General features: G+C 51.6%; 3 protein-coding genes and 1 long non-coding RNA gene across 4 annotated transcripts in view; 1 reads left to right on the top strand and 3 right to left on the bottom strand.

Annotated features, from left to right (window-relative positions):
• Nucleotides 1–19178, top strand: part of Sik3 (Salt-inducible kinase 3) — a 121147-nt gene that overhangs the window by 27104 nt on the left and 74865 nt on the right. The window lies entirely within an intron of this gene.
• On the bottom strand, nucleotides 2828–4804 carry LOC144179091 (endothelin-converting enzyme-like 1). The gene is made up of 2 exons (XM_077707298.1): nucleotides 4436–4804; nucleotides 2828–3449 (listed from the first exon to the last, which is right to left on the bottom strand). Exons 1-2 carry the CDS (start codon nucleotides 4742–4744, stop codon nucleotides 3219–3221), a joined length of 540 nt encoding a protein of 179 aa, XP_077563424.1. The 5' UTR covers nucleotides 4745–4804; the 3' UTR covers nucleotides 2828–3218.
• On the bottom strand, nucleotides 5412–9634 carry LOC144179093 (uncharacterized). The gene is made up of 2 exons (XR_013324141.1): nucleotides 8482–9634; nucleotides 5412–6210 (listed from the first exon to the last, which is right to left on the bottom strand). It is a non-coding gene; the product is annotated as an uncharacterized LOC144179093 (long non-coding RNA).
• On the bottom strand, nucleotides 12441–15411 carry LOC144179094 (uncharacterized). Its single transcript, XM_077707299.1, has 2 exons — nucleotides 14250–15411; nucleotides 12441–13193 (listed from the first exon to the last, which is right to left on the bottom strand). Exons 1-2 carry the CDS (start codon nucleotides 14250–14252, stop codon nucleotides 12840–12842), a joined length of 357 nt encoding a protein of 118 aa, XP_077563425.1. The 5' UTR covers nucleotides 14253–15411; the 3' UTR covers nucleotides 12441–12839.

The raw sequence follows: 19178 nt of genomic DNA on the forward strand, positions 1-19178 counted from the left end.
GCATATTGAAATGCCCCCTCCCGTGCTGTACATGGTGTTGTATAGTATACCCCCCCCCCAAAAAAAAAAAAAAAAAAAAAAAAACTGGTCTGCACTAATCGGAGCGTTCTGATTGGGAGCAACCCACATTTGTGGGCCTATTCACTCCGAGGTGCAGACTTTTCATTCACTGTCGGGGATGGAGAGATGAGTTTATATCAAGCATTGTTGAAGCTTTGTTCTTCGCACGCGTTTTCGCTTATGCGATGGGAGAATTAATGTCGCAGCCACCCGGAGTCGGGCGTGCACGTCTACGTGTGCAGCTGAAAAGGTACTATCAAACCCGATTATAACGAACCCGGATAGAGCGAATTACGCTGTATATCGAACAAAAGCAAATCTGTTACAAAAATGCATGCGAATCATATGTCTTATAACGCAGTTCACTTGGCGCGCCTACAATTGCCCCCACAATGCGTGGTCTTGGAGCGGCGATTGAGGTGCTGATTGGCCGTGATTGAGATGTTGAGCCTCGCATAGACCGACGTGATGCCCGACACCTTCCGTAACTGTTTCCGACGCACGGGATTCACGACGGAGCCCCCCATCCAGCCAGCAAGTCCGGACCAAGATGGCATCATCGGCGAACTGCGCGAAGAGCTCGCCAGCGTGACAGATTCTGTGCCGAAAGGAGTGTCCTCAGAGGATTTCCTGAGTGTTGTCGACAATGTTGCCGTCACTGTGGGCCCCTCGAGCGCACACGCCGTCGCCGAAGTCATGGCAGCTGGTGCTGCTGAAAGCACTGAAGAGACTGAGGATGTCACAACCGAAGGCCGTCAGACGCTTTATGAAGCGCTTTTGCCAGCCGATCTTCCCCGCTAGTATTGCTTCGATATTGAAGGACACGGACTTGATCTGGTACAAACGATGTCTCGTGTAGAGAATGCGGTGCTAGTTGGTGCCGCCTAAACGAAAGTAGAAACTAAAATCACTCCTTTCTTGCGAAGTAGGCAGTTGAGGCGGAAAGTAGCTTTATTGCATGCAATAAATGGATTGTTTTGTGTAAGGTAATGGCATACTTTATGTGTTCGTCCCGCGTATTGCGAACTAGTAACAAAAAAATCGTTATAGTCGTGTTCGGCTATATCTAATTATTGGATATATCGAACTGATCGCGGCGCATATTGCAGTTCGCTATAACCGGGTTTAACTGTAGTTCGTTTGCCTTTTTTTACGTATCTTTAAAATTATGGGGATGCTACGCCTGGCAGCTGCACTCGCAGGGCTACGAGGCTCACCGTAGGCGAGATTGCATTCCCTTTAGGGTACAAGCCCGCCACTTCCTGTATGCACCCAGCGCCACCTACTGGCTAGCTTCGAGCGCTGTTGATATTGTTTTGAGCAACTGTTTCCCTAGCTTTGAGCAGAAATGCGGTTTCTGGCGCGAACGGCCTGGGTTCGAGCCCCGCAGGGCCGATAGTTTCGCAAGACCCGTCCTTTTTTTTTTTTTTTTAGCGTAAAATGTCCTCTTCGCTTAATTCTACGCGTTCTTTTCGTAAATCTCGGAACGGTATATCGCGCCGGATTAATTTTTTGACCACCTGGATATCTTGAAGGGGGGCCGCCCATAGAGTTTCATACTAATATACACTAGAGGGAAATCTGGCGCCACTGTCTAGGGGAGCCGCGCTTCGGCGAGCGTTCCGTCATGTACCGGGCAGGCACGTCCCACTTGCCCTCGGCATGGCTCATGAACAGGCTGAAACGTTGGCTCAGAAGGTTCATCAAATTGGACCCACGAAAAGATTGTCAGTGATTATGTAGAAGCTTCATGCACGATGAACAAGAAAAAAAATATTAATTTGTCAGTGATTATGTAGAAGCTTCATGCACGACGAACAAGGAAAAAATGTTACCATTTTTTGTTGATTTCGGCTTCGAGACAAAAAAGAAGCCATATGGCTAGCTAAGCCAAGTATGCGATGAACGTCGCGGTAGAGTGTACTAGTCGCGGCTAGCGGCAACGGCGCCGCCCCCGGCGGCCCGCGGCTGCAGCGACAGATTTTCCTCTAGTATATATTAGTGAAACTATGGCGCCGACATCTCGATAGACACCAAGGCGTTTTCGTTTTTCGCCTTTATCAGAAAAACGGCCACCTCGGGCGGAATCGAACCTGCGCCCCCCCCCCCATCACTGAACCACAGCGGCGGCCGTTGGAGACACCGAACGATCCCATCGAAACTACCCTTCACCGCGCTACAAGTGCAGCTTGCAGGCGGCAAGGTCACAGCCGCATTTGACTTCGTATGACAGAACCGCGTGCATTGTCGTCGCGTCGCCTATTGTAGATTATGCAGCGGCGGCCGGGGCGATCTTTCGACCCTTTATCGCTCGTGCGCGAGACCGAGGGCTTTCTTCTGCACAAGGGAGGAAGAGGCTGTCAGCGAGAGGCGGCGCTTCCTGGAATCGCGTCTGTTGCGGGATGCCTGTAGCGGCTTGCACTTATCGTCTCGTGAACCGGCGGGGACATCGCTCGGAAGCAGGGGCAAGAGATACGCGTTGCCGCGTGCAGACGCCGCTGTGTCCCACAGCACGGAGCCTGAACATCTTTGATGCGCGGCTTGGGAGTATGGGCATTGTTGCCACCGACGACGGCCCCCATCGACGTAGCGTGGCTGGCGAACTTCTTGCAGGTGGGGCTTGCCTGCGTTCGGACAGCCAGGAGCCAGGGGCCGAACTGGACTGTTTATTCATGGCGAAGCAAAAACTGCACACTGGGGTGCGAAAACATGACAACTTGACAATGCGTCCGCATAGTCGACAAGTAGGTTGTTGACACGGTGTGAATTGGAGGGTTCAGTTATCGACAGTCCAACGAAGATTGAATTCAAGTGAAGTGATTTGTTGGACGTTCAGGGAAGTACTTAGCAGACGAAGGCTTGCTTTTTATTGACCTGAGCAGCATGGAGCTTAAAGACCGCATGGCTTGGGCGTAAACGTGGCAATGCTCATCTTACGTATTGTAACAGGCTTGCGCAATCGATGAACAAAGGGACATTCGGAGTCACCACAGCCTGTATGAAGCAGTTGTTTCATACAACAGAAGTCATTTGTAAGAGCAGACAACGCCGTTTGATATGTGGCTGAACATTAAACGTGGTGTACATTACGCGATTATAGACAAAAGAAAGGGTGAAAAACATGTGGAAAATAAAAGTGATGTCCCGATTAGAATCGGTCAGAAGTAGGAGCACTTGTGGGTCGGATTCATGGGCGTCCCGGGATCACAGGCGAATGCGTGGCCGAAGGCGTCCAGGTTTCGCACGGCCGCGTGCACGTGCCTGTATTCTTGGGCGCCGTAGTCGGCCGCCGCGCAGTGCTGGTACGCGAAGGCGACGAAGAAGAGCTGGTCGCTGGAGTACGTCTCCAGTCCTGGCAGTCGCGTCCCGCCCTTGGCACCTTCGTACGCCTGCGCGTGCAATGCAGGTCGGTCAGGAAGAACCTCGGACAGGGCTCGGCAAACGCCAAAAGCAAGCGTCAACGTGAATGTTACGAAAAGTCACGTGACTTCAGCGGCGGGAGCTGCTGTGTGGTCTCGCTGTTGCTCGCCTATCTGATACGCTGATTGCATCTCACCAGACCTTAGCGGCGGGAGCTGCTGTGTGGTCTCGCTGTTGCTCGGCTATCTGATACGCTGATTGCATCTCACCAAAGTTAATGTGAGGGCCTGATCACCCGCTTTTACAGGATCATGTATCCATTTTTTTCCTGTCCCCGAAATGAATGGATTGACAATGGTTAGGGAAGTGGATTAGGATGCGTTAAGGTGGATTAAGAGGAAATAATAAGGATTAAGATGAAGCAATGATTCATAGTGACTATTACTACTAAGAACGGCAAAATGGCGTGGCTGGTGTGTCGACGGGTAACGTGTCTGTACCCGTCACAATAGCACGCCATGCCTTCGCATTCAAAGCGCGTAAGGAGGCTTAACCTTAGCGGCGGGAGCTGCTGTGTGGTCTCGCTGTTGCTCGGCTATCTGATACGCTGATTGCATCTCACCAAAGTTAATGTGAGGGCCTGATTACCTGCTTTTACAGGATCATGTATCCATTTTTTTCCTGTCCCCGAAATGAATGGATTGACAATGATTAGGGAAGTGGATTAGGATGCGTTAAGGTGATTAAGAGGAAATAATAAGGATTAAGATGAAGCAATGATTCATAGTGACTATTACTACTAAGAACGGCAAAATGGCGTGGCTGGTGTGTCGACGGGTAACGTGTCTGTACCCGTCACAATAGCACGCCATGCCTTCGCATTCAAAGCGCGTAAGGAGGCTTAAATTGTCCCGATGAAATCGCCGCGAACAGCAGCGCTGCGACACCACTTGGTTACAACGCCTTGTAATTTGTGTCGCCTTTGCTGTCGAGGCGTGTGTCAGGCGAAGTGTACCTTCCAAGCGAGCGCTAGGGAAGCCTCGGCGGTGCCGTGTCCGTGGTGTCCGTTGACGTCGTAGTCAACGGCCTGCGGATCGCGGCGGTAGCAGGCGAGCCTCCGTTGGGACTCCTCGTGCGCGGCCAGCTGCAGCCTCCGGTCGAGCCCCGAGAGCAGGCTCGCGGCCGCCACCGAACCCAGCGCGCCGTACTTGAGCGCCGCGTTCGCTCCGCCCGCGTACACCGGCAGCAGCAGAGCCATGGGCGACAGCGCCGGCGTCTCCAGGGGGCCCCCCTGTGGCAGTGTGCGTGTAGTCCCCGAGCACATAAATTAAGCGGGGGAACCAAGGTTGTTCCAGCAGGCTGTACCAAGAATCGCTCGGCATTGAATACATCCAGGAGGAAATTTAACGGGAAGCAAGAACGCATGTGGCCGTCGGATGTGCAGAATTTCGCCGAATGCTGAATGCGGCCTTCATTAACTGGGTTATAGCTTCTTTTTTCTGATAAACTTCCTCCTCAATAGTTGATGTCTGTATGAGCTGGACGCAGCCTCGCAGTTGCGACACGAGTGGTCCCTCCGTCCACACAGCTGTATAATGGCCTGCCGCTCGTTCGCTGCTCTTGCGGCTGCGTGCCGTCGGCCGTGCAGCTGCCAAGCCGTACAGATGCGACCCGCTAAACTACACAGTCTACGCTAACTTTGCGCAGCAACTTTAGAGAAATGGGCTTCTGTCAAGCATTTAGCTGGGTGTCCTGCTCTTTTAGAATAGAAGCGAATGGGCCCACAGTTTGCGAATGCACGGCGTATCTCTGCCCCACGCATGTGAAGCATTGTTTTAAAGCGAAAGTTTTCTACTAATTCATTTCCCCATAGACCGGTTGGTGGACGGAAAAGCTCTGATAAGATCTCTGGACACGCGGCGCATGCGTGAAGCATCCGGCCTTTCCATTGCGTCGAAGTGGTTACTTGAAATTTACGAAAAAGGAGCGGTTCCAGATAACACGATACACGCGTCGATCATGAAGGCGGGGTATGCAATGGTATACCTTTATCTCATAAACCACGTGTCAGTATACGTTTAGATCGTTCGTAGATGCTTGATTGATTGATTGATTGATTGGTTGATTGTAGGGTTTAGCGCGCCGACGCAACGCAGGTGATGTGGCGCGCCACACTGGAGGGCTCCGGATTAATTTTGACCACCTGGGGATCTTTAACGTGCGCCGAAATCTCGTACACACGGGCGTTTTTGCTTTTCGCCTCCATCAGAAAAGCGGCCGCCGCGGCCGGGAATCGAAGCCGCGACCTTGTGCTCAGCAGCGCAACGCCTTGGCCACTGAGCCACCGCGGCGGGTCGTTCGTAGATGCGTTTACTTGGTTCGCGAAAAATCGTCGCATGCACGGGTTCGTCCTTTGTTTTGTTTGCGGTTTGGTCTTTGAAGGATTGGCGATCGATTGGACGCACTTTCAGCGAAGGTTTTGACGCAGTTTTGACGCGAGAAATCTTTCGCGCTTCCTTCCCTCAACTTTCTTCGGGAAGGGATGGCAAGGTTTTTTGTTTCCGCCACGCGGTATGCACTTGGCTGCGGACGGCGGCGCGAAGTCGGGTGCGTGCCTGAAAGTCGCCGGGGTCGTGGAACTGAGTCCTGATGCGCGTCCACAGGTCGGCGGGCATCGCCCTGCGCGCGCCCACGGAGATGTTCCAGTTGTGGGCCAGGTGCTCGCCCATGTCGGGCACGCTGCTGTATGCCGCGTCCAGGTCCGACAGCTCCGGGAACTCGTTCATCTTGCTGCACGCGCGCACGAGACATTTGAAGGGATGGCCACGAAGCCAAAATGCGACTTTGTTCGCTTTGAGAGCCTCTGTTATCTCACTCAGTTTCATTGCAGCCACAAAAGACGTTTCTTAACCGAAAGAAACGCAGGAGATATAGGGAAAATTTCAAACTTCGCGCTGCAGGGCTTCACTGCAGCGCGAAGTTTGAAATTATGGGCAGGAGTGACGTCATAAGTGCCAGCACTAGAAAGATAGTGTGTTGACTGGACGTTAGCATTCAAGTGACGCGATCAAACGGACCAAAAGGCCCCAATACAATCGCCCTGTCATGTTTCTTGGAGGTGGCTTTGTTTGGCGGCCGCCAATCGTACAAACAAGATTCCGTGACGTCATAGAGCAGTAGCCGGCGGGTGGCTGGGGTATCTGTTTTCTTTATTATCTTCGTTATTTTTTGAAATTTTGCGATAACATGCGTACCATTGTTTGGGACAACACAGCTTTTTGTAAATGAACGAAGCTTGTTTTAGATGCGGAGTACCCTAGGACCGCACAATGTCCGTCCGCGTCCGTGCGCATAGCATTTGCAATCGCAAAAAATCACGCAGGCACCGGCAGGATTCGAGCCTGTGTCTGGTAGACCAGACAGAGTTAGTGTCAGACCGTGAGTTCGTACCCGAGAGTCAAACGGCTTACTCCCTCGCCTCTAACGGTGCGGAGTACCTTAGGACCTCCTAATGTCCGTCCGCGTCCGTCCGTGCGCACACCACCATCAAGCGAAAGTCAAGCGAAATTCGATTTGAGCCATGAGTTGAAGTTTCACTTAGGGAATAATCAAGGTGCAACTCACGGCTCAAATCGAATGACGGCCGCGGGGCGCAACTTGGATGTCATTTCGAGTCCCCGTACTCCGCACCCTCGCCATCATCCACGGAGTGGAGATGCTGCCATTTTCTGTCTCCATGACCCCTTTGAAAGCTGCGCTATTTGGCCGCCATGTGGAATCAATGTAAGCTGTAACAAACCCCGTGAATCAATGTTCGATTGTGTAGCTTTGGAGCAATACGCCCCCTATTCTTACGCCGTACGCTATTGAAGCGCTGCAAACATGCATGAAGCAGCTTTTGCGGTCTTTCAAGTATTGAATGACCGCTGCCCTGCGTGTACTCTTTCGGTTACAGCGGTCATGGCATAACTGTTGGATTCCCAGGTGCAAGGCGTGCTTTTTGAACGCAGAGTTGAGGTATACGTCCCATTACATCTGTTGGCGTTGTTGGCAGAAAATACTGATATACAAAGAGCAGCGCCGCCGTATACTTGGATCGGCCTTATGTTGAAGCGCTGCAAACATGCATGAAGCAGCTTTTGCGGTCTTTCAAGTATTGAATGACCGCTGCCCTGCGTGTACTCTTTCGGTTACAGCGGTCATGGCATAACTGTTGGATTCCCAGGTGCAAGGCGTGCTTTTTGAACGCAGAGTTGAGGTATACGTCCCATTACATCTGTTGGCGTTGTTGGCAGAAAATACTGATATACAAAGAGCAGCGCCGCCGTATACTTGGATCGGCCTTATGCTGACAAATCTCGCAAACTGAAATATTTGAAGTAAACTTCGTGCAAGATTTCGCCCTCGCCAGAACTTTTGACTGGCTGATGTTCCCACCCCAGCATCAGAGAAGTCTTCATCGTCGCCGACGCGTTATTAACATTTATAATTTTTACAAGATTAATTAGAATTTATTATTTTATACAATTTCATAGAAAGAACAAAAACATTTATTATTAGTTTTGAATACATGCTTGCGAAGTTTTCGCTCCTCAGTGAAATATCGCCCTGCGTTCCGGCCACTGCGCTGCTTTCAGGGGAGGAGGAGGGGTCGCGTGATTGGCAAACCTGGTTGCCTAGATGCACCCCCTGTAGCGCCATCTACTGCTTCTTTTTGGAAGTTGGAACACTCCTACGTGCGGCGGCGCGCCGTTGCTGCCGATCGCGGAGGCCACGACTCATCTTGAGCAACTGCTACACAGACATCGCTGTCCCGTGTGAGTAGCCTAGGGGCAGAGTCGTGGATTTCCACGCTAACGGCATGGATTCGAGTGCCAGTGGCTCTACTTTTTATGCAAGTCGAAAGTTTGGTATCTTTTAGGTAGGTTTAGCCTACCAACACGTTCATTACTTGTTCTAGTCTTACGCGAAAAAGAGGCGAACGTGGGATGCGTGTAGGCGGCCAGATTTGATGGGGGCCAGATTTGCGCCGTCTCACTGCGGACGCCAGATCGAACTCACTGGATGAAGGATCCCTCGTCGGTGGAGCTGTTGGCAATGGCGTGCTGCCTGATCCAGCTGCTGTCTTGAATCGCCGCTTCCAGGACCCACTCGGTGTATGTATCCACGTGCTGCACGACGCAGGGGCAAGGTTCTCGCAGGTATGCCAAGGTCTCGCTGAGCAACCCGCCAAATTTTTTATCAACCTAGTCCAAAAGTAGCCCAGTGTTGCCCCACAGAAATAGCCATATCAGAAAAGTTCCCGCAATTTATTGCAAACGTTTACACAGATGCCTGCTGCGAGTAGTAACAAGACAGCGCTCGTTTGGAGCACATACAGCTGCACTTTTCATTGCCGTTGGGTTGTACCGAAAGATCTCGGGTGAAGTCTTCGGATGTGTGTGGGAGGTCCTTACAACACTTGCCGTTTCGCGTTACTCCGAAATTTACATGCACGATGTTAACTAGAGACATTTTATTCCAAAAGTCAGTTTTCGTGACAGTTACTTGACTACAAACTCGTTAAACCGCAGGATTTCAAACTGGCGGCGTGAGCAGTGAAATGCCTATAGTTGCGACAGCAGTGGAAACATTCGGACATCAGCGCTGCATTTAGCACCCAGTACATTCTTCCGAAAAAAATGTTACGGGGTCATCACGGAGGTCATCGAGCCTACATTGAAGCAGGAAATATTCTGATTATTGCATAAATATTTGACGCCGGAATGAACTTCCCGAAAGCCATGAACAGAGCATCGAAAGGGAATTTAATTATGATGTCGCAGTGCAAGACGTGGAGGTCGCCTAACAGTGTCAGATCGTATAGAAGGTGCTTCAGGGTGCCTCTCACAGATGCGGTCGCAAACGAACGGCACTGCTGAAAAATAATGGTATCCTCGTCCTTTCTCGGGGAAGTATTTTCTAAGGAGTCACTGAAAACGCTTCCCGGTTGGCAGGCTCGAACATGCATTAAAAATAACTTTCTCAGTCGGCTCTCCCAATAGCCAAAAAAAGCCAAATAGAGTATTCCCGCCAATTTAAAGAATAAGTAGCCCAATTTGGCCATTTATAGCCCAACTTGGCATCCCTGGTTTTAAGCAGAGCGGAAAATATAGTCCCTGGCATGTCGGTACGGTCGTGCGCATGCGCATACGCTCTGCCCGTGTACCGGGCCGATGTTATGATTTTGATTGATTGTAGGGTTTAACGCGCCGACGCAACGCATGCGGTGAGGCGCGCCGTAGTGGAGGGCTCCGGATTAATTTTGACCACCTGGGGATCTTTAACGTGCGCCGAAATGTCGTGCACACGGGCGTTTTAGATGCAACGCATCTCATGCTCGCCCCTCTGTCCTTCCTGCGTCAGTCCGGCGTTGTCCGCACAGCTGCGCCTCTCCTCTCTCCGATAGCGAACACTCTCTCCCAAACAGCTGCAGGTTGGCGCAGCGCGCTCTCACTCCGTTGCTAGGCGCCGGTGGGCGGCGCTGCGCGCGCTGCGCATGTGCAATACTCTCTCTCTCTCCGCGTTCTCCTCTCCTTCGGGCGCTGTGACTATAAAGCGGCATGCCGCGCTCCGGCGGTCTCAGTCGACGGTCGTCCGCCCACCTCCCCTTCGCGTGAGAATCCGTGCTATAAGCGTAATCAATACGGTGGAAAACGCCAATGGAACCCCCCATGAGATGAGTTGCATCACACCAGGGTTCCCGCGAGGGGAGGTGGGCGTAATTTTTGCTTTTCGCCTCCATCAGAAAAGCGGCCGCCGCGGCCGGGAATCGAACCCGCGTCCTCGTGCTCAGCAGCGCAGCGCCTTAGCCACTGAGCCACCGCGGCGGGTGGGCCCATCTCGGATCGAAGCTGCCCTGTTTTATTAAGCGCGCGTTGGCTGGGCAGTACCAGTGAGTCCGAGTAGCTACCCGCCGCGGTGGCTCAGTGGCTAAGGCGTTGCGCTGCTGAGCACAAGGTCGCGGGTTCGATTCCCGGCCGCGGCGGCCGCTTTTCTGATGGAGGCGAAAAGCAAAAACGCCCGTGTGTACGAGATTTCGGCGCACGATAAAGATCCCCAGGTGGTCAAAATTAATCCGGAGCCCTCCACTACGGCGCGCCTCATCGCCTTCGTTGCGTCGGCGCGTTAAACCCTACAATCAATCGAGTCCGAGTAGCTCCAGTACCGGGAAGTACGGGAACAGTCAAAAGTGATGAACTTCAACGCGTGAATATGCGTTCTCCCTCCCAAGGTCTAAGGGACATCCTTGGCAGCGCTCCTAGACGAATAGGGAGGAATTGCTTTGTCTTTTCAACCAGCATGTGTTCCAGTTATACATCCACACTCAACAACACCTTTACAAAAGTGGTCCTTTTTGATTATTTTTCTCTTTAGGGTTCGGACACAGTATGCAGTCGGTGGTCAAGTGCAGGCACTTAGTGTCGTAGGTGCACAGCCCTCCGTGCCTTGCCGCTAGCGCACGCCCTCGCACGCCCCCAGTGGTCGCCTATGTATTCTAGTGTCTGCACTAGTGGTGGTGCAAATACCGCCGGTGCATGGGGCCTCTAAGGGTGTCGGGTGCGCGCAACGAAATGGAAGAAAAGTTTCCTGGCCGTTAAGCAATTGAGGCATAGTACGAGCGCTAACAAACGAGCGCTAACGAGCGCCTTGTCCTAAGCCCTGTCGGTTCTTCGTGAACAACTGCAGGTTTTCTGCGCACCCGTGATCGGACGGTGTGCCGCCGCGTTGTGTTGTGGCCTGTAACAAGCGCGTTAAAAGAAAAACGCGAGCGTGCCCTGAGGTCTTCGCGCGTTGTCCTGGCGGCGGTCATCTTGGAGACGAAGGGCGCGAAGACGGCCCATCCGAGCAGCCTGCCGGCGAGCGTCACGCAACGCTGTCGGAAGTCCCGGTGCGCGGTGGCCTCGCTGCCGGTGAAGTTGGCGGCGAACGCGAGATTCCTGCTCACCAGCGGCCCCACCTCTTGGAGCGCGAGCCAGCCCACGAAGAGGTCGGCCTCCCTTTCGCCGCGCTCGGTGACCAGGCTGTTCAGCGCTCTCAGCATGCCCTGCGCCCGACCGGAGGCCACCACCTCGCGGGGCGGGGAGGCGAGCCGAAGTTGTCTGCGTGTGCCAACAAGCGTTAGGATTCCATCTGCTGGTGACGAGCAAGCGAGCAAGTATGGATGAACGGAGGAGTGCGCCATGGAACGGTGGGCGACGTACTCGCGCAGCTGCGTGTGCCAGCGCTGCACCGGTATGGCCGGCGTGGCTTCGACCAGTGCTTCCAGTTGCATCCGGCGCACGCCCGCGCCGTTGTCGCTGCCCGGCTCCGCGGCGGTAGCGAAGATTTCCAGCCCCCGCTTCTCAAGCTCCCGGAAGTGGTCGTACTGCAGGATCTCTTGGTCCTGCTTGTTGAAGGCCCTGAAGAAGGCGTCGAAGTACTCCCTGGTCTGGTTCAGCGACTCGGTGCGCTGTCGCCGGTGCTTGCCCTTGGACACGCTGTGGTACTCGGCCCGTACATCCAGCACCACTGGCTCCTCCCCGCTCGCGGTCACCTCAAGCACCTGCGAGTGGCGCACTTGGTATTGCAGCCGTCCGGAGCCTTGTGGGAGTGAGTAGCAGCGAAGCAATGTTTTCTGGCCGAGTCTTGCCGGGTACGCCGCTGTCCGGAGTCTGTCTGTCTCTATATCTCTTTACCTCACTCTCTCTCGCTTTCTCACACACATCCGGGCTGTCGATGATGCTGATGCTGTTTGTAATATACGCACACACGCACGCACACATACCTTCTTTTCTGTAGCTCATGGGCGGCTGACGCATGTGCTGCCTTATCAAATAGCCTCACTAGGGTACGCTAGCCGGGGTTATTTCCCGCTTTAGGGTTCCGTCGCCAAGATGTGCACTGGGGAGTCTGCCACAAACAGCTGTTGCTGCAAAAATATTAGGGTTCCGTCGCCAAGATGTGCACTGGGGAGTCTGCCACAAACAGCTGTTGCTGCAAAAATAAAGTTTCACAGATGAAGGAAGATACTACCTCCTGCTGATCCGCAGCTAAGTAGAAAAGAGGAGATTTACTGGAGACAATTGCAGACGGGAGTTTTCCAGAACCCAGTCCTGTATAGTAAGTGGCATCCCAAAGTCGTCGATCCAAGATGTAAGAAATGTAAGGGTCGAGTGGACCTCGTCCACATGGTGTGGACGTGTCCTTCGTACAAGAAACCGCACCGAAACGTAGCATCCTGGGAGGCACTACTCCTCAGCCGAACCTCCGAAACCCAGCGCAAGATCATCGGTTTCGCCCTAGAAGCCGCCAAGTCCCAAGGGATACCGGCCGACTGATGGGGGAAGGGAGCACCTAACGCTCCCTTTCTGACTGGTGTGTAAAGTTTTCACCAAGTTTCATAAAGTTTTCACTGACTGACTGACTTCACAGAGGAAGGGAGGTGAATGGCTTGCCTCGATGGTGACGAGCACGGGCAATTCCAAGAGGGCGAGGAGCCTGAGCAGCGTTCGCAGAACGTCGGGTGTCTTGGCCGGGTTCGGCCAGTTGACGCCAATGTCCGCGAAAAAGGACCGAAAGCTGCCCAGCTCGTCCCGGCCCTTGGTGTGGATCTCCTCGCACGATACGTACAACCTGGCCGCCTTCTGCACCGCGCTCTGCGGTCCATTGTTCGCAGCCACGCCCGCATCCTCCGCCGCCAGAAACTTGGCGACGTCGCTGGAGAAGCTGCGCTGCAGGACGCCCTCCACCGACTGCGAACAAGTTCCGCACGGGTCCCTAAGCCATCCCAAATGCGACGGCACCGATTTGGCGGGAACATTACTTTTATACAAGACAAGCAGTCTCGGCCATTGTGGCTGTGAATTAGGTCTAGATCTGAGAAAAAGAAAGACAAAGGAAAATAGTCTGCGCTTAAAGAAAGGGATCTGATGCAAGCCCTAGCTTTTGTCCTTTACCTGCTATCGTCTTGTCACTCCTGACTATTTTTCTCTGAGGCCTATCTTCGATTCACGTTTAGGACTCGGTCCACGTCTTGCTCTCGCTGCTGTTCATATCTTCTCAATGCGCACATTTGGAACTCGTTGTTACAAGCATATCTCCGTGGATTTTTTACAGAACAGAATTTATATGTTGCAACGGCGAATATAGCGCCCGCAAGAAAAGGCTTTGGGGAACAGCCAACAATTTACTGGTGACTCACGCGTGGGTCATGCAATAGTGACTCGTAATTCACGAATCACTAGTGACACGATAGTGACCGACAAGCTACTATAGTAATCCCCGGGTGACTCACAAGTTTCGATCCGAGTTCGTCCTGATCGCAATGCTTTGCACTGATCTCTTGAAGCAAAAGGTGAAATGAAATCCGAATTCTTGAATATATGAAAGCGACAACCGCATCAAGCAGAGGGGTATTATCAGAGGGTTATTATCTATATAGCTGGGGCGGCTAAAACGTTATCGTCCCACAGCGTCATTTGCAGCAAAGTTTAGTTAATCGTTACGGACGGTGAAACTGGGCCTTAGCGAAGCCTCGGGCTGGCAAGTCCTTTTAACTGCTATTTGTGCGAGTCAGCATCAAATGTGGCCTGACAGTACGCTTCGCGATAGCGCGAACGCTCTTGCCCGCACGGGTCTCGCCTGGTTCCGTACTTAGCTGTTCATGAACGCCGACCGTATGGGAAACGTGGTTAAAACTAGCTGCCATGTTTCTGCAACCTCCACGGATAGCGCTCTGCAAGTTGAAGGTGTACTAGTTTGCAGTCTAATTCCGCATGTGCAGCCTAAACTAGCGCATGCCCGTTTACCATGGAATGGGTCTTTCTCCAGCCGTCGCAGACGTGGCCGTAGAAGTCCCGGCAGGCGTCGATGCCGCCGTTGACCGTGGCGGCAAGCAGGCCGGCGTAGGCCTGGCACGCGGCGGTGTTGCACACCTCGTACAGGCGAGGCACATTTGCCGACTTGACGGAAAGCAGCACCTGCGCGGCAACGGTTTTTGGCGAACAGGCGTTGTGAGGTGGTTACCGCGGCACCGACAAGGAGACTGCGAAATTAGGGTGTTAGGGTGCCCCGCTTGCCTAACTTATTAGGGTGCCTTACACCTTACTGCGCATGCCTAACTGCGCCCATCACGCGTCAGCGTGAGTCATTCTTTTGCCACAGAGTTCATTCATTTCATTTCATTTCATTTATTTCCACCTTAAAGGCCCGAGGGAATTGCAATTTCACCTTAAAGGCCCGAGGGCATTACATTACTCTTATTTCGGCCGCGACGTGCCTCCATCTACTCTGGGGCGGTATTCTGAGTTGTGTACGTTTCATGTCTTGCCATAGTTCCGGTTTCGGACCATATGCGGTGCGCGCGCAGAAAGCAATTGACGTGCCGCCTTGGCTGTATTGCGTCACTTTGCGTGTCGTCCACCTCAGCGAATCGGGGCGCAATCAAAGCGAGCACTTTTGAAGCAGACAATTCAAAACTCCGCCCCTGGTCTTCTACGCGTCACCGCCGTGTAGTACGCCTCCTGTCTACCATGCGCATAGCGTGGCCTATCTAAGATGCCGACTCCCACGTAAATCTAACTGTACATCGTGCTACGCACTCTGCTGCTTATATACACATCTTCTATCCGTTACCAATCCACGACGCACCACTTGTACTTCCCAGGACAACGGCATGCCCTTATCCTGTTGTGAGGGAGGCACGAGGTTGAGTACAACTTATGTATAGCGGTTCACTTGGATAGGGCAGGTTATACTCTAGCGCAATAAATAAAAAATTGGGCGCATCTCCCCGCGAGGGGGACTCGAGTAAATGCGTCGCATAGGGGGTGGCTGTATTGCGTTAACGTTTAGTGTTTGGGGAGTTGGTGGTATGGTAGTGAATGCGTTGTATCAGCAGCTTCTTGACGTAGTTTGAATGAGTCAAGGATATAAGGCGCGTTCGTAGCCTCCCATTCTGTGTCGGTTTTGTGGCGCAGTGGGTAGAGCACCATGTACCTCGCGTTCCGCCCACAGGTAGTGAATGCGTTGTATCAGCAGCTTCGTGACGTAGTTTGAATGAGTCAAGGATATAAGGCGCGTTCGTAGCCTTCCATTCTGTGTCGGATTTGTGGCGCAGTGGGTAGAGCACCATGTACATTGCGTTCCGCCCGCAGGGTCGAGGGATCGAAACCATGCGCCGGATAGTATTTTTTTATATAGTGTAGGGGGAGGGGTGCGGACTACGACTACGGACGTCAACGCGGGTGACATCGTGAGTTACTGAAATGCTCTGCATTTAAAATGGAATAGCGCGAGCAGCAGGGCCGAGACTGTGAGGGGCCGGATGGAAAGCTATGACATGCGTAGAACTGAGTGGAAGGGATTGTGGCAGGACACTGCTTTGGTGGCACGATGCTGACATGGAAATTGGCAGTTGTCGGCCGGTAGGATGCTCCTTCTTTGCACGCGTCTGAAATAGGCGAAGACTGTGCGCTGCTAACGGAGAGCGCGGAATTTAACATGTAGCGCCAATGGGGAAGGATGCTCAGAAGGGGCCTTGACGCGCTGATAGCAGCTGATGGTTGCGCCATCGCTGTGCGACGGACGATTTTTCGGAAACCAGGCGCGTCAACGAAGCAATGCCGATGAAATACCAATGCCGATGAACCAATACCGATGAAATACAAAAAGCGATGTGCAAGTTCATATAGATGCACAATGAACATTCAACTTCTCCTGTGAAGACACATTTCACTTTCGTGTTTTGCCGATTCCTATGAAAGAGGGATCAACCACATTTCTTTTTTTTTTTCAGGCCTGATAAAATAAATACCGCCTTATTGACCGGATAAACGATGATAGGTGTGTTTATTTGAGCAGTGCAAGCAAAAGCAGGAGTTTGACAAATTGTCTGAATTCGGTGTCTAAGTGTTACCAAGACCAGGTCGCTATATAGGCCTATGCTTGGTGACGCTATAGTGCTCGTGCGTGCCTTGAAGATGACGACGGCAACCACGAGCACGAGTGCCAGTGTCACAATGACCAGGACGGGCAACGTGGCGTTGTTGAGCGGTCCTTTTTTGCTCTCGATCGGCTTGCGCTCTTGCAAGGGCTGCTGGGGGCCGGGGTTCCGGGGCTGCTGCTCCGCGGCCACCGAGCTGGGTGAGGCCGTCGTTGGGGCGCGGGGGACGCACGGCTGCACCTGTTCCTAAAACAGAAAATCCAAGCCATAACAGCATACCAGCAGCGAAATCGGTCTCAACAGGATTGCAGTATATATATAGTCGCAACTAAATCAGGCACTTCCTGCGCTTGCCTATACCGGTGCATCTAAATAAAGCTATGTTTACTCGCGGGTACGTGCGCGCAACTGTTTTAGCGAAGCTTTCGAAACGACTGCTACGCGACAGAAATGCATTCCGAATTCTAAAACATCCATGTGCTCCTCGGCAATGGTGTTCAAACCATAACTTTAGGTTATGCATGAGGGGTGTACATAAGGAATAACTGTGTGGAACAGCCACATTTTTTTGTTCTGTTATGTGATTCGTAATTTGAGAAACTTTAGACTTACGCAACTATAAAAAAAAAAGTGGTGGTCTGTTGGCAAATCATGGTAAGCGTAAAGTGCTACTTATGTCGGGGTATTGCAGTGATTTTTTTTTTCGCGCATCCATCAGTGTTTGTGACTGCTGTGCTTGACCAACTGAAAAAGGGGCCTTTTAGGACCGCCTGCCGCACACTACTCCTGATTAGTAGAGTTCGGATTTTTAGGCATTAAAGCGCGTTTTAGGCGCCTAGAATAAGCAGGTAAAACACAGTTTCGGGCTTCCAACTTCCATACAGGCACCATAAATTTTTACACAAGTCCAAGTAACTGCAAACGAAGATGTGCGCGACCAGTATCTACGACAGAAAAACAAAAAAAACTTATCGTTAATGATGGCACAAAGGCGCCAACAGTTGAACATAGTCGTTCGGTTGTCCCATAAAACTGCTAGACTAATGGCTATCTATTGGCTTAATTCAACCAGCGCAGGACTGAAATTCATGTTCAATGGTCACTGTCGCTTGCTCGGGTGTCGCATGTAGTAGAATAGGCATGAAAAAGAATACTTGAGAGCTGGGAATACTGACTAAACAAGCGGCAATTTATGCCTGCCTTGTGGAATTTAATTACGACGCAAATGAAACAGACAAAAATTATATACGCAATAGAGTCTATGATCTATGAAGTAATTAACGCGCTCTTACAAAGAGGACTGTTAGGTGCAGTGGACCTTTTTCCAGTAGCGTAGCCCTCTTGCGGCGGCCGCCCGAACCACACTTGGGGATTATAGGACAACACGCCCCCGTTTTTTCCGCCTCTTCTGCGCAGTTTAGAAAGCCGTCCCAGGCGCCTCGCATGCTTTTAGTGGCAGATAAATTTTTCGATGGCAGCCAGGGCTCAAAAAACGGAGCAGCACTTAGCTGGCCCGGCGTTCGCAAATGGCCAATCCAATATGGCGTTGCTTTGCCTACATTTTGCCTCCCAATAATTGTGGGTCAGTCGCTAGGAGCGAGTAGAGCATGCGCAGAGCGCTATTGGAAAAAGGTCCATTCGATTTTATCATATACAGCCATATCTGAATTGAACAATGAAGACGTCTCAATACTGGAAAATGCACTTCTACACACTTGAGAGTTTTTCAAAAGGTGTTTAGCAGCCGAGCAGATTTTTGACAAAGAAGCGCTTTTCAGTGCTTTTAGGCAGTGTGAATTTCGATGCATAAGGAAAGGCAGCTGCGTAGTGATGTTTCACCGTTGGCTCTTCAATACGGGAATGATCTGTTAACAAAGGCGTGTTTGATGCCTAACCGTTACGTTGACACATGTGTGAAGAAAACTCTGGAGAGCACGCCGAACGTATACGTCTAAGAATCACTGAAAAAACTGGAAACAAAAGCAAACACCATCTCCAGATTTTTCACTGAGAATTGTGCCTCTTGTTGCCGAAAATGATCGTCCTCTTCAATACGGGAATGATCTGTTAACAAAGGCGTGTTTGATGCCTAACCGTTACGTTGACACATGTGTGAAGAAAACTCTGGAGAGCACGCCGAACGTATACGTCTAAGAATCACTGAAAAAACTGGAAACAAAAGCAAACACCATCTCCAGATTTTTCACTGAGAATTGTGCCTCTTGTTGCCGAAAATGATCGTCCTCTTCAATACGGGAATGATCTGTTAACAAAGGCGTGTTTGATGCCTAACCGTTACGTTGACACATGTGTGAAGAAAACTCTGGAGAGCACGCCGAACGTATACGTCTAAGAATCACTGAAAAAACTGGAAACAAAAGCAAACACCATCTCCAGATTTTTCACTGAGAATTGTGCCTCTTGTTGCCGAAAATGATCGTCCTCTTCAATACGGGAATGATCTGTTAACAAAGGCGTGTTTGATGCCTAACCGTTACGTTGACACATGTGTGAAGAAAACTCTGGAGAGCACGCCGAACGTATACGTCTAAGAATCACTGAAAAAACTGGAAACAAAAGCAAACACCATCTCCAGATTTTTCACTGAGAATTGTGCCTCTTGTTGCCGAAAATGATGGTCCTCTTCAATACGGGAATGATCTGTTAACAAAGGCGTGTTTGATGCCTAACCGTTACGTTGACACATGTGTGAAGAAAACTCTGGAGAGCACGCCGAACGTATACGTCTAAGAATCACTGAAAAAACTGGAAACAAAAGCAAACACCATCTCCA

The sequence above is a fragment of the Haemaphysalis longicornis genome, unplaced genomic scaffold (genome assembly GCF_048455015.1).
Source record: "Haemaphysalis longicornis isolate Haplotype H1 unplaced genomic scaffold, Haemaphysalis longicornis Haplotype H1 scaffold_4, whole genome shotgun sequence".
Taxonomy (NCBI): domain Eukaryota; kingdom Metazoa; phylum Arthropoda; class Arachnida; order Ixodida; family Ixodidae; genus Haemaphysalis; species Haemaphysalis longicornis.

Bases quoted from the DNA above. Each gene is read 5' to 3' on its own strand.
- LOC144179091 (XM_077707298.1), bottom strand. From the start codon at position 4,744: ATGTGCTCGGGGACTACACGCACACTGCCACAGGGGGGCCCCCTGGAG. The intron at 3,450-4,435 runs GTACACTTCGCC...TTGCACGCGCAG, and splicing joins CCCTAGCGCTCGCTTGGAAG to GCGTACGAAGGTGCCAAGGG.